Below are 15,432 nucleotides of genomic sequence, written 5' to 3' on the forward strand. Positions count from 1 at the left end.
AAATAGGAACTGGCAAATGAAATCATCCAGCTCTTTGCTTTTACAATGAAAATGAGAATTGATTCTTCGTCGAGAGAAGTAAAAGCACTAAGTGTTTTAAAAAAGCTTTCTCCACCAAAAGAGCAAAATAGCACTCAGTGGCATTGCATTGTTAACAAAATTTCTTTATCAGAAACTATAATTTAATATTTAAGTATCTAATTTACATGTGACAAGGTATCATATTCAAAAAATTAAATTGCAACTAGAAAACTATCAACCACTAAAAACAATACCAAACACAACCCAGACATTTATAGGAAAGCAATAGCTAGAATTTGAGTTGGAAAAAAAAAAGTTTCATCCTATTTGGCTCATTAAACAAAGCATCCATTACAGCCTGTAAAAGAGCATCTCTTTTAATTCATCAGAAGTTCATCCTCTGTAGCATGAATAACACGTAGAGATAGATTTATTGACTGTATATGCACACGCGTGTATAGATATTGGGAGACATACACTCATGTGTTGATTTAAAGATATTGTATCTACTGATAACTGGCTGAACTTTGGAAGGTGCTAAAACCCATATTTCTACATGACCTGTGACCCATTTAAAAATGTCTTTTTATGAACAGGAATTAAGTAAAATACTCTGGTTTTTATTAACTGAATCTTTTCTTAAGCATTATAATAGACGATGAAGGAATTGCACTTATTTTAAAGGTACAGTAAAGTGTTAGATTGCAGCTCAGCCATCAAAGGTCAGGGACGGTAGTACTGATACGTTGTGCATTATTCGCAAAGATGATGGTGGCCACTGAAATTAAAATAAGAGCAACTAGTTACAGAACAAATAGGGGGATAACAGAAGAAAACATGCGGTACTCCTACTTTAATGCAAAACTGATTTCTCCTGGGAAACCAACCCTCTGACCTTCCTTACACACACAAACAGGTTCTGCACCCTTGGCAACACAGTAGACGTGGACTTCCGTATTCAAGTTCTAGTTCATTGTCTCTGAGTGTGCTGTTCCAGTGTCATCTCCGTAAGCTGCCCTTGAGATTCCGGAGCATCTACAATATTACAGTCTCTTGGTTAGGTGTCACTGAGCCTCAATGTCCCCTTCAGTTCTCTGTAAACAGGGTCCTTTATTCATCTTCTTCTGGTTCCTGTGGTAACATGGGTATTTCTTCCTTTAAACAATTACTGAAGAATCTGAGGAGTGTGCTGTAGAGATGGTACTTGCTCTTCTCGGATATGTGATGGCCTTCATCTGGGTAGACCTAAGATGTTGAAGGGCAAGGAGATTTTAAGTGATCAAAGCAGGTCTTTTCCCTCAGGATTCATTACATTAGCCCCATGGCTTAAAGTAAGGGAATTTCAGAAAATAATATCTAACCCAAATCTCTCGTAATTCAACTCTGAGTTGTTCACGGTAAACTTTTTCTCTTTTATCATAATCATATCAAAATCAACATTTGAGACAAAATACAATTTCATGCATTTAAATTAGGATTTATCGGCTAAAAAAGTTAGAGCTTTCTATGTTCACACTGGACAAGATGGCGGCTTAGCTGAACTGTGGACAGTTTCCTCCTGACTATAGGCCCCTGACCTCCCTTTTAGAGTATTTAATTTAGAAAACTGGCAATTCTGAGTTAATTCACTCCCCCTTTGAAATGTATGTAAATCCTCTTCCAGACTCTTGTCAGTTTTACAACCCAGGAAATGTCTTTTTCAAGGACTCAGGAATCATCTCTTTAAACACTGAAGGAGAGAAGGCACTCCTATCTCTCTGTCTCCAAGCTGTAAAACTACCTCTTGTCATGAAGATACAAGAAGTTTACTTTCCCTTTTGGTAAAACCAATGACCAGACACAGAGGGCAGTGAGTCCCTCCTCTGAAGTTCTTAAAAACTCTCCAGCCCTGTGTTCCAGCAGAGTTGAGTTTAGTCTTTCTCCGCTATTGCCGCAGTCTTGAATAGAGTCTTCCTTGTCTGTTTTAATCTTCTGCAATGCAGTTTTTACTTTGACAGTGTCCTTTCCAATATAAAAGACACCAGTGAGTTTTCTAAAATATAAATGAAATGTTGCCATATCGGTTCCTGGGTGTAAAGTTTTCAGATGGTGCCTCCTCGTCCTCTGAGTAAAGCCTCATAATCCTTCACGTTGTCAGTGCCACGAACCTCCATCTGTTTATCTCCACATCTTCATCGTTCATCATTCTAACCCCAGTTTCTGTGTTTTAGATGCACTGCATCACTTTTAGTTTTTCCAAATGCTGAGGAATTAAAATAACCTTTTCCCCTTCTATGACTGCTCCCTCAAACTGAAATTTCCTTGATGTGTTCGCCTTATTGACCCACTTAGCACAGAGACCCCTGTAAAGTAAGTCCTTGATAAAGACTTATTAAATATGGTTGGATGCACAGATGTGAATGTTTTGCCCTTCCCTTTTTTTTCTCATAATATTTACTCAAAACACTTTCCCCCCACTTTTTATAATAAGAGTGATGGAAACTGACAAAAAGACAAAGGGACTAGAGAGGAAATAAAAACTGTTATTTTAAAAGAATTCGTTATCAGTGATAGGAATTAAAGTTGAGGAGAAAAACGCATTTTTGAAAGAGTTTATGCAATTCACTTGTAAAACATAAGGTGATCCACATTCTCACTGTAATCAGGAAATAGAAACACAATTTGGTGGCTGGAAAAACAGAATTAAAAAAATACTAGGCTGGGAGATGGAGTGGTATAGAAGCTGGGTTCCGTATCTCACAACTGAAAAACCGAGGTAGAAAAACACAGTCTTCTGAAAAAGTAGCTTACCTGCATAGTATAATTCACTCCAGCTTTTATTAGGTGTTTGATTAACTCTGCTGAATGCTGGAAATGAACTTTTGCTGCAAGAAAATACATTGTGATATTTGAAGGAAATACATTTTTCAGAATCAGAAGGTTTTTATATTTTTTTTTTTCCAAAGAGATGAACTATTTTACTTACGTACACCGCACATGTAAGAGACTGATGTCTGGCTTTACCTGGAAAGCCAGTAGGTACAATGGTAATAAAATTTTGAGCTTCATATTATAAAAAATTAAATTGAAATGGAGTGACTACTAAGGCCCTACTTACTGTACAGAATGGCAGTTAGATTTACTTCATTAGATATCACTTATGATTTCTAACTGGTCATATACTTTATACCATGATAATAACTTTAATATAGTGGGTGGCTACCTGGATAGTAATGCAGCCAACCAGCTGTCTGTTCCTCTCTGAGGATCACTGGGGCCAGTCTGAGACACTGGCGCTGTGCTCTGTATTAAATTAGAAAAGACCTCACGATGAGAAAATAGCACACACTTCCCATTACTCAAGTGGACCGTATTGGTTTCTCCTCTTTCCCTCTAGCTTCCTTGCCCCTGAACCCAAGTTCCAAAGTTCTGAAATAAGCAGCACAGGGCGCAGGCTGCGTGCACAGGTTGGGTGCAGCACCTGACTGTGAAATCGTACCCGAGTCGCTCAGATACGTCTGGGCGGCACTTTGCTCGTGTGCTGCCTGGGCTACACCTTCGTACGCTGTGTATTTTCAGACGTATGGAAATAACTCTGAGGCTAACATTTTGTACCTGTCTTTGTAAAAGCAGGGCAGCTGCGTCCATAGTTGAAGCTTCTTCGCTGCTCTAATTCTATGGTACTGCTTAATCCTGCTACAGAGCAGGTAATGAAAGACTTCAAATGATCATTTTAATCTTTTAAAAGTCTACCCACAATTTTTCCAACATCCTCGTATTCTACTTAATGGGAAAATTGCCATGTCATCTCTAAGTAAGAGTACAAATTGCTCTGGAAATGTAAGCTCCTAGAAATGCTAATAAATAGGGCAATGACCGAGGTAGAATGAGCCTTTAGATACCTCATTTGTGTAGTGCAGGAAAAAAAATTGAAAAGGACTCCAGCAGTTTCTCTGTATGGATACAGCTGAAAAGGTAAGTGTTTAAATGGACTTTCCAATTAGTTTGTTTTTTTCTTCCTGTTTAGTTTCTAGTGCAAAGCTTGTTAATATTTGCTTTTTGTCCCCTTCCTAAGACTAAACACAGGCATTAAGTCTAATTGGTTGAGTCACCTGATTTGCTGGTAATTTTGGAAGATGATACTAATAATGGTGGTATTATAGTGTTACTGACCGAGTACCTATCATCCACCAGTCCCATATGGAATGTGTGTGATGTGTGAGTACATTTGTGTGTGTGTGTGTGTGTGTGTGTGTGTATGCAGACACACAGCTGCATTTCCTTTGAAGTGACCAGTGCTGAACGTCCGCTTGCATTTTATCGAGTAGGTGAAGCCCCAGGCTCATGACTGGATGAGTCAGGAGCACCATAATTTACCTTAACAGCTGCAACATATTGACAGAAAAATTTGAATACCACTAATATATTCTAGTGTGATGGCTAGATGTAAAATAACTTAGCCTTGAATATAATTTATTCCCACAATTGAAGCTTTAGAGCACAGTGAATAAGAACCTCAAAGCTGAACTGAAATCCCCTTCTAACCAATGAACAGTTGTGTGATTTTCGGTAAGTTATATAAATTCTGTAATATTTATTTTCCAAATTTTATTTGCTAAATAAGAAGAGTAGGAATGCCCACTGCACAGTGTTTTTGTGAAAAGCAGACAATACAATATTAAAAGCTTTTAGCACATTTTCTAACATATAGTCAGTACTTAATAATTGCTTCTTGTTACTATGTTTTTATATGTAAGTTCTCAATACCTTAAGACGACATTCAAATGTCCTTCGAAACGTTAATATTCTCTTTTCATCATGTTTCACCCAACATAGGTATGGTATCATCTCAGTCTTTTTAAAAAAATTTTTGTAATAGTTTTCGATTTTCAGAAAAGTTGCAAAGGTAGTACAGAAAGCTCCTGTTTAGCTCTCACCCAGTTTTCCCTGTTGTTAACTTCTTACATTATTATGCCACATCTGTCATAACTGAGAAATATTTGGACATCAGGTTTCCTTAACTCTTTCCAGTCTGTGATAGTTTCTCAGACTTTCCTTTGTTTTTGATGACTTTGGCAGTTTTGAGAAGTCTTGGTCAGGGATTTGCTAAGATGCTCCTCATTTGTTAGGGTCTGTCTGGGGTTATGGGTTTTGGGGATGAGGCCATATAGAGTCCTGTCCTCATGCAGCCCTGTCCAGGGTGCGTGTTGTCAACACTACCTGTCCCTGTTGATACTGACCTTGATCACCTGGCTGAGGTCAAGGCTGTCAAGTTTGTCTGCCACAAAAGTTCCCGTTTCTCCCCCTTTCCATACCATCCTCTTTTCAAGCAAATCACTAAGTGCAACACACTCTGAAGGGGGAAGGGACAAGAACTAAGCTTTGCCTACTAGAGGCAGGGAACCTACATCAATTGTTGGAAATCTACCGAAGGGAGATCTGTCTCTTCTCCAAAATTTACCTATTTATTCAAACAGATATTCTATACATATATTCATCGGTATTGATTTAAGCTCTCATTTAACTATGACCTGACATGCTTAAAAGTTAAGTTTGAGCGCTGGTATTATCTTTGCTATAAGAACTTTTTAGTGATAGTCTCTGGGAAATGGGATAAAAATACTGAGGCAGGGCAGGGAGGACTGACAAAAACAAGTTCAGGATTTAGGAAATATTGCTTCGAGGCTTTCCTTCTCTTTGCTCACTTGCCAGGTAGCCTTGGATAAATCAGTTTCCTCCTTGAAATTGATTTTTCTCATCTGTGAGTTGAGCTATAAATACTCAGCCCTCTGTTGTAAAATGTCACATAAAATAATAAAAAAAAATACACATTTTTGGAGCCCCAAACACTTCATGTGAATATAAAATGATAATATTTATTACTAGTGATGTCAATCACATTCATCTCGAATGTTTAAAATAATTTTTAAAATGAGAGGTGATATGAAAAGTGCTTTTTTAAAAGGTTTTTGTTTTAACTTAAATGGTGAACCTTATCAGACTTTCATCTCATTTCACTGAGATGGTTCCCTCCTGCTATCCTGTTGTTTTCCAGGTTAGTTTCCAGTTGAGGTGTGCTGAGTAACACTGTAGTAGTAGTGACTAACCACGTGGGCTTATTTACATTTAAGTTAATTAAAATTGAATGAAATTTAAAAATTCGGTTCCTTAGTCACACTAAACATGTCAAGTGCTTGAGAGCCGCACGTGCCAGGGCTACTGTGTTCAGAAGCACAGAGAGCCTTTCCACCCCCCCAGTAGTTTTATTGGGCAGTACTGCCATCGCGTCCTCTCCTCTTAGTCCTTCTGTCCTTCTGTCCTTCTTACCACTTCCTGTCAGGGATGGAATTCTTTGCACCACTCTCCTCTGCTCTCTTCCCCAGTAGGTTTACAAGGCCTCCTGGAAGCAAGTCCTTGGATGTACCCCTTTGTTCAAGCTCAGACCCCATCAGTCATTGGCAGCATATATAATACTTACTGTCAGCAGTCCCGTGAATTATTAATATATTTTCTTCTTTTAAGCCATGAATATTATGCAGCACACTGGATGCCTATAAAGAAAAACACAAAAATCTGTATGTAGAGATTTACCAATGTTTGCATTCTGGCTGAGTGTTTAGAACAAAAATACTCTTCTTTCTTCATTAACTTTAAATTAGTTACCTGGTACATGCTTTCTTCTCTAGATGGCATACCAAGGTATCTTTCAGAGAAAGCTGAGGCTGTGACCCAAGAAAACAGAAATTTAAGGATAAACTAAAAACCATTTGGCTAGCATGTATCATTGTTTGGTTTCTACATTTCACATTTAATTGTCATGCTCCAGAAAAACTGAATCAGAGAGGGGCTGAACAGCTAAAAATATCTCTCATAACACGTGGTAAATGAGCTCAGTTAAGCTCCTCTGTGTTGGGACTTTCTTGTCTACAAATCAATACATTATATTAGGTCAGTCTGTAGGAAGTACTCACCATACAACTTCAAGTCAATAATGGGTGCAATCACTGATCCACATTTAAAGAGTTTTTCATCTGATTTTAAGATCATTGATGCAATATAGCCACCATACCCCTGGCAAAAAAAAAAAAAAAATATTCCTGAAGGTATTTTCAGTTTTTGGTTACTGTCTGGTAATATACATATCAGAACGTCTCATAATGTCCCAGACTTGAGCAAAGAATACACTGACTTCACTAGGTCCAGGTGAAAATTTTGAAGAGTTGTTTAAATTTTTATATAACAAGTATTTTAATAACTTTAGATAAAATATAAAATTAATTATATATCACCAAGTGTTAAGTAGTTGCTCTTTGATTTCATGCAGTATATCTTGGAATAGTTCCAAACAATTTGAAGCTAGTGAAACATAACACTTATTAAATCATATATAATTATAGGCAATATATGTTTAATAAAACAGTATATTATTTAATAAACCATTTAATAATTAGGATTATTAAGAATTAAGAAAGGAAAATTAACTATTTAAAATGTTATCACAAATATAGATTCTGTTTTCAACTCCACACAACTAAATATTTGAAAGAAATGGTATATGATAAATACTATGGCTAGTTAGATGAGTTGGATTATTTTAAAATTTACTCTTTAAATAGCTTCTTGAAATGTTTTCAAAGTAATTTAACTGTAAGTTCTTAAAAATAAATCAAGGTGTCCAGTTTTCCTTGGTAGACCATGTTCTGACTAGAAAAATTCCAGAGGAGATTTTAATAACTACAGCAATGCTGGGCTAAGGGAATGCCCTGCTGAGTTGTCTGTTCATTTTAGACATTAATTTTTTGTTGTGCCCTGGGCAATGTGTTTCATTTTGCTGGACCACAGAGTATCTGGGTGGATATTGAAAAAAAAAAATTAACACCCAGGCCTTCACCCCAGAAATTCTGATGCATTTGGTTCATGATGGGCTCTACTTTTGGAAGATTTCTGGATGAATCTAATGTGGCCCAGTGCTATAGGAATCTGTTATTCTCTCTAAACTCTTGAGATGAGAAATAATTTCATTTATGTTTATTTGGAGCATCATTTCAAAATTGGTAGAAGAAAGTCCAAAAATACAGACATTACTGAAGTGGCTGAGAGAACATATGTGAAGAGCAGCAAAACATGCCACCCACATATGCCACTTGGCACATTGATTATTCTGAGTTGTAAGCACTTGAAAAAAAAACAGCAAATGCAGGGAGAAGCTTTCTCTGAACTCCCCTTATCTGCCTAAAGACAGGTCCTCTGAAAGGAAATCAATTGTCCTAGAACCCCTCCCTGCAAGTTTCACCAACCAGGGAAGACTGACTCTTGTCCCAGGAAAGGAGACCAGAAGTCTACACCACACCCAGAGAGACTTTGTCACAAACTGTACCTCCCATCTATTCTTCTAAGGCCCCACTGTCTTTCTTAACAATAATTTACTCTTTCCTAAAAGACCTACATCCCCTCTCCCCTTTTCCTATTAAGATGGTATTTAAACTTGAATTCTAAGCCACCTCAAAGAGTCATTTTTCCCTGGGTATCTCCCATGTATACAGGAAGTATACATTGTCAACAAACTTCTGTTCATTTTTCTCTTGTTAATCTATCTTTTATTATAAGGGAGTCTCAGCCAAGAACTCAGAAGGATAAAGAGAAAATTATCTTTCCTCCCCTATGTGTGTTAATTTTGCACTGGAATATTTAGCTAGTGCCTAGATGTTGGAGCAAAGTTTCTCCAATAATTAGAAATTAAGAGAAATAAAATTATCCTTTATAGAGTCAAGCCACCACAGAGTAACTTTGCTCAGTCTCTTTGCGAGAGACAAAAACAGCCTTAGGTCAGCAAAATTAGAAACAAAAAAAAGTAACAAGCTTAAATGTCTTAACATAGCTAAAGAAAGAAGTGGAAGAGAGGGAAAATAATTTCCTTTTATCTTTCTGAGTTCTTGGCTGAGATGCCTTCCAACAAAAGACAGATTAACAAGAGAAAAACAAATAGAGGTTTATTTACATGTATATCTCATTTATACATGGAGATCAGCAGGAAAACTGAGTAACTCCCTGAGATGGCCCAGGCCACCATCTTAAATACCATCTTCAACTAAAGACAAAAGAAAGATGTTGGTGAAGGTCAGTTAAACGAAGTTACCAGTAAAAGAACTATAAACAAAGGTAAGGTTTGTCATGCAGATTTAAGTCAGTGCCTTCTCCACTGATAGGAGTTTCGAATAATTTTTTAGAGTCATCCTTCACTTCTCAGTTCAGAGAGGAAGATACAAATAGAGATCTCCTTTATGAGTGTAAATGTCCCATACAAAAGGGTAACTTCTACTCTGGTTTTAAAGCTTCTCTTGTTTACACTTTCTCCTTTATGTTGTTTCTTCAAATAATTAACCCAAAATAATCTTTATGCCAAAGAGGCTTATTCAGGAGTGGCATATTCTGCTCCCCTTCAGAAGCATTAAATAAAAGCGATCTATGATGTGATTCAGATCACAGCTACATCTTTTGAAAATTTTAATTCTTCTCAAATTAAAACAGAGATTGTTTTTATGAAATTTTAATTAAAAAATTACAGCTGAATATTTTGAGAGAATTTGAAAAAGTGGAGAAAATAGGAGAGGTAAGCCAAGGATATTTTGAAAGAAAAGCATGAAGAGTGGAAAATATTTAAAAATATTAAAATGTATTATTATTAAACATGATATTATAATTAAAAGACTATAAAATTAGCACAAGATAGCAGATTATGCTGGAAAGAAATCCAAGAATATCTGAGAACATAATATTGTTTGGCATCATAATCAAAGTGTTAAGGATGATTTAGTCAATCAGTGGAGCTGGTGAAACTGACTAGCTATTTGAAACGAAAAATATAAACACTCAGCATACAGTGTTATGTACTTCTCTCTGCCCCACTCAGATACATAAAGAGAAAACATAATAAATAATCATTTTGATAGAAATGAAACATCTACAGGATAAAATCATTGAAAGAAATCATGAAAGAGAGGATTTGAAAGATTTTGCCTAAAGACAAGAAAAATATTTTAACACTTCAGGTTTTGAATGATCATAAACAATACTGAAAGTCAATTAATAAGCTGAGGGAATATTTCAAACAAATGTGAACAGACTGCTGTCATAAATGCATCAAAGTTTAAAAATTGCAATATGAAAACAAATACATATATTCATACATATCAGAGAATGATATAAACTAAGCATATAAACATGTATAAACTGACGTTTCAAAAGGTATATTATCTAAAAAACAAATTTCTTCTGTATAGCACAGGGAACTATATTCAATATCTTGTAATAACCTTTAATGAATATATGTATGACTGGGACATTATGCTGTACACCAGAAATTGCCACATTGTAACTGACTATACTTCAATTAAAAAATAGTAACTATTACATGACTAAAAGAAAGGTATATTATAAAATGATTAATAAAATAATAAATTCATTTTAAGTAGGAAGTTCTAATTCTATCATGATGGAGTACTGAGATTTACCCTCCCAAGTGAAACAACTAAAAATATGGGCAAAGTATATGAAATAGAGACTTTTGAGACTTTGGACACTGGGCAAGAAAGGACACTGAAAGAAAACAAGTCAACCCTGGGATTGCTACAGCTTTCTGCCTGGAAGAGTGAAGTTGAGGCAAAGAAGCAGAACTGTGCAAAATAAAGTATGCAGGGAAAAAAAAATTTTTTTAAATGGTAGTGTAAGTGCACGTAAGGAAAAATTCAACTGGCCTAAAACACACCTATTTGAAATCCTTGGAGAAAGAGGCAGCCAAAAAACAAATTTTGTTTGAAGTAATAACAACTGAACATTTTCCAAATTTAATGAAAATGCTAAAACCAGAAAGCCAAGAAACTCAATGTACCCCCTAAAATAATAAGGTTTGGCTATCTGCAGGGAAAGAGAGAATTCCAGATCAGAGAAAGAACATGAGATGAGTTCAAATTCTTTTGCAACAACAAAAAGATCAAATAAAACATAAGTACCCTGACAAGTATTCTAGTCTGATATAAGAAATGACATGAGAATACAAATAAATACAATACATTGCATAGTAGTATAATGAAAATGAGAAGGCACTAACAAAGTGTTTTTTGAGAACATAGGAGAGAATGATGATTTCTAGTGGGAGAGATTTAGTAAATGCTTTATGGAGGAAAGGACCTCTGAATGAGGCTTAATAAAAGAATTATGAAAGCAATATATGAGCTTGAGGCTGTTAAGAAATGAATTAAAAGGCATGACCAAAAACAGTGAGGCAGAAAGGTGGAAGGAATACTCATAACCAATAAGACTTTCAGTTTAACTATATTGTAGAAAACTCAGGTGGAGCAGTAAATAACACTTGCAATGTCCTTAAGATCCACTTTAGGTAATTTTTAAGTACAATTTTCTTTGCCCATAGAAATGAAATTGGATATAAAAAGTCGAAAGTTATCTTCTATGTCCGCTAGTATCCATGTGAAAGTTTTAGATGAGAACACATTCATTTAATGGATGCTTTCCTGGTGTTTACAGGCCTAATATTTCAATAAATAGAAAATGGGTAGCAATATTGTCTAAAAATATATATTACTTGACACAAAACACGTTCTTAGACATACTAAAATTTATATTCCTTATTCAGCCTACCCAGACAGCATAGTTTAGAATTGTTTTCCAAATTCTGAAAGAGCAAACTAGAACGAATTACAGACAAAGCAAAAAATATCAACCAGTTTCTTGGAATTCATTATTTCAGCTTTATGGAAACCAGCCATGTAATACGCCTGAAAACTTTGAAGTAAATTTAATTTATGCTGACAAAGTCAGTTATAATGGATGAGATGAGTTATCTAGCTAGGCAGATGCAGATGTAGATTTAGATATGTAGACCATGAAAAATGGGATGAGTTTTAGACCAAAGGGAGAAAAAGCAGGACCTGGAAATTCAATCAAATATTGATCAATGTGACGGAAATAAGTTGATTAGAGATGGTAAATTCCTGACCCTAGGGCTTCCGTTCAGCTTCCTTTTCTCAGAGGGATTATCTCAAATGAATCATAACACTTTTCATACTAAATTCTAACTCAGCCTGGAATCTTACAAGGTAACACTGCTTCAGCCTCACTGACGGTAGAAACATATGTTTGTCAATTCCATTCCCAACATTTGGTAAAATCGGTATCTCTGGTGACTCAACTGAAAACAAAACCGAAACTAAACAAAATGAAAAAGTAAATACAAAGTGATAGTTTGAAAAAAGGAGATAAAGAGAACTAAAACAGCAACTGAAACTAATTTTGAATACAACACTGAACTGGCACAAAGGTTATGAACCGCAGAGGCCAGACACAAACTGAAAACTGGAAACCAGAGAGGTAGACAAGCGTAAAGCCAGATATGTTTGTTTATTTTTTAAGTGCAAGTGATTTCTGACCTTCTGCTATGATGACTCAGTGCCTAGGGTACACAAAGTGCATAGATTCCACACAATGAGTCAAAAGGGAGACTGCACAAAGCTAGACCCCTAAAGGATTGTCTAAGATGACACAAGATAAATTTGTTGCACAAAATAATTGGTAAAAATGATTTTGGTTTTTCTTCCTGTCATAGACTTGTATTGAGCCAATAAAAAAAAAAAATTAATCTTGACTGAAAATTTGAGCCGTAAGTCCACACAGGTGTTTCTAGACCCAATTTATCATATAAGTGCAATTAAAAGAAGGACAAAATAGAGGGGGGAGAATAGCTCATAGTGGTAGAGCACATGCTTAGCACGCACATGGCCCTGGGTTCGACCCCAATACCTCTTAAATAAATAAATAAATAAATAAACCTAATTAACCCACCCCCCAAAAAAGGAAGAAAAGAATATAAAAATACAAATGCAATGTAAGTTTTAAAAACAAATTTTGTTTAGTTTAAGAACAAAACAAATACAAAAATACAAATGCAATATAAACTTTAAAAAATTCCATATATAAAATTCTAATTTCAATAGAAGACAACAAAACACAGATTCAGAGAAGCCATCAAAACCTAAATATGATTAATTAAAAGATAGACATAAATATACATATTTGGAGAAACTATAAAACACCAAAGAAAATACCTTATAAAATACGAGTCAGTATTTCTTAGATTCACTTCTCCCTAGGTGATCTGCAGACTCTGTACAGTTCCCATGAAAATCCCTACTGTCTATTTTGTAAAATTACAAAATGTGATTCTAAAATTTATAAAGTTCTTTTACTCTGAAAAAGAACAAGATGGAAGAACTTCTTCCATCTCGTTTCTAGGTATAATGTTATTACCTAACGGTGATGTTTAGTATGTCAATTATATCTCAACTTAAAAAATGAAAAAAGAGGGGGATAGGTCTGTGGTTATAATATGCTTCCTGTGCTTTAGTAAGCCTTAATATGAAAGTATCTATTGAGCAACATAAACGGTCAGTAAATCAGTTGTGTTAAATTATGTCCATATATAACAATAAACACATGAAAAAATGCTCAATATTATTAATCATCAGAGAACTGAAAAGGGAAATAAAATGAGTACCTTTATTTACCCATTAGAATGGTTTAAGCTAAAAAGACTGATGACACCAAGTGTTAGTGAGGAGGCAGAGCACCTGAACCCTCACATACTGCTGTTGGCAAAATAAAATGCTATGACTACTTTGGAAAAATTTTGCCAATTCCTTGTAAAGGCAGACAACTAAACAAAAACATCAAAAACACACACAAAAAAAGAGAAAAACAAAAACTTAAGATGAATGGAAGAAAGGAGATAAAATAGAATAAAAGATAGTAGGCACAAATAATAAACAGTATAAACATTTAAATGTATCAGTAATCAAAATTTACATAAATAAATACAATCTTTAATTAAAATACAGAAATTGGCAAAGAGATAAAATTATTTTTCTTTTTTCTTTTTTTTAAAGGGGCATACCTTTAAAAAAATTACCAGGACAAGGTTTAAAAATAGTAAGATAGAAAAGCAAAAACAATGTGTACTAGTCAAAAGAATTACAGTGTTGTACTTTTAATATTAAAAAAGCATCTATAAATTAAAAAAAATTATAGATATAAACTGGATCATTGCAAAACAGTAAAAGATTCAGTTTCCTCAGAAGATACAGTAATTCTGAACTTCGAGGGAATGATAAAAATAGCCTTAAAATAAACATGCATAAATTAACCTAAGAAGGAGAAATTGAATAATTCATCATTATAATGGGATAGTTTAATACAACTTTCTTGGAGATTAGCGACAAAATAAATCATTAAGTAAGTTTATAATCTGAACAACATGATGGGCATATATGTAACACTAAACCTTTTAAGCAGAGATGAAAGGTCTTTTCTTAAGTCATAAATCAACTGATGTTTCAAAGGATTTCTGCTATTCCAGTCAATTCTATGATCACAATTCAGAGATAATCCAAGTCAATTACAGAAAATTAGCAAAACTCTTCTACTGGAAAAAAAAAACAATAAAAATAATTCAGAGGGTATACTTATCCTGGAAATCAAGAAATACTTATATTAAATTTTTAAAAAGTACTACATACAAGTACCAGTAGGAAGTACCTAAGGGAGTATTGCAAAGGGATTTCATAACTCAAATACTTGTATTTGAAAGAAAGAATGCTAAGTATTAATAAGCTAAACATTCAACATAGTAATTTAAAAACAAAATTGATTTAAAATGTAGAAGAAAAAATAATAATGGGAAGAGCAGAAATGAGTGAAATATGAAAACAAAGATAAGTAGAGAAGAAAAATTAAGCCAAAAGTATGGTTCATTGAAAAAGAGGGAGATACAGCAAAGGAAACTATAAACAGTATGAAAAGACAACCTATAGAATGGGAGAAAATATTTGCAAATGATGCGACTGACAAGGGCTTAATTTCCAGAAGATACAAACAGCTCATACAGCTCAATAACAACAACAACAATTCAAACAACCCAATAATAAAAATGGGCAGAAGACCCAAACAAACAATTCTCCAATGAAGACATACAAATGGCCAATAGGCCCATGAAAAAGTGTTCAGTAACACTCTCAGAAAAATGCAAATCAAAACTACAATGAGGAATCACCTCACATCAGTCAGAATGGCCATCATTCAAAAGTTCACAAATGATAAATGCTGCAGAGGGTGTGAAGAAAAGGGAACTGCTGGTGGGAATGTAGTTTGGTGCAGCCACTATGGAAAACAGTATGGAGAGTCCTAAAAAAAAAATAAAAATAGACCTATCATATGATCCAACAATCCCACTCCTAGATAAATATCCAGAAAAGATGAAAATTCTAATTTGAAAAGAAACACGCACCTCAATGTTCATAGCAGCACTATTTACAATAGCTGAGACACTGAAGTACCCTAAATGTCCATTGACAGATGACTGGATAA

At 34.8% G+C, this 15,432-nt stretch overlaps 1 protein-coding gene across 1 annotated transcript in view; it reads right to left on the reverse strand.

Annotated features, from left to right (window-relative positions):
- Positions 1 to 236: 236 nt before the first annotated feature.
- DPP10 (dipeptidyl peptidase like 10) overlaps positions 237 to 15,432 on the reverse strand; it is a 559,220-nt gene continuing 544,024 nt past the window's right edge. Inside the window, exons 22-26 of the mRNA XM_031451288.2 lie at positions 6,972 to 7,071; positions 6,664 to 6,722; positions 6,479 to 6,551; positions 2,812 to 2,885; positions 237 to 1,266 (exon numbers count right to left, since the gene is read on the reverse strand). Of these exons, the coding sequence (XP_031307148.1) occupies positions 1,132 to 1,266; positions 2,812 to 2,885; positions 6,479 to 6,551; positions 6,664 to 6,722; positions 6,972 to 7,071 (441 nt within the window). The 3' untranslated portion in view covers positions 237 to 1,131. The remainder of the gene's footprint in view (positions 1,267 to 2,811; positions 2,886 to 6,478; positions 6,552 to 6,663; positions 6,723 to 6,971; positions 7,072 to 15,432) is intronic.

The sequence above is a fragment of the Camelus dromedarius genome, chromosome 4 (assembly GCF_036321535.1).
Source record: "Camelus dromedarius isolate mCamDro1 chromosome 4, mCamDro1.pat, whole genome shotgun sequence".
Lineage (NCBI taxonomy): Eukaryota > Metazoa > Chordata > Mammalia > Artiodactyla > Camelidae > Camelus > Camelus dromedarius.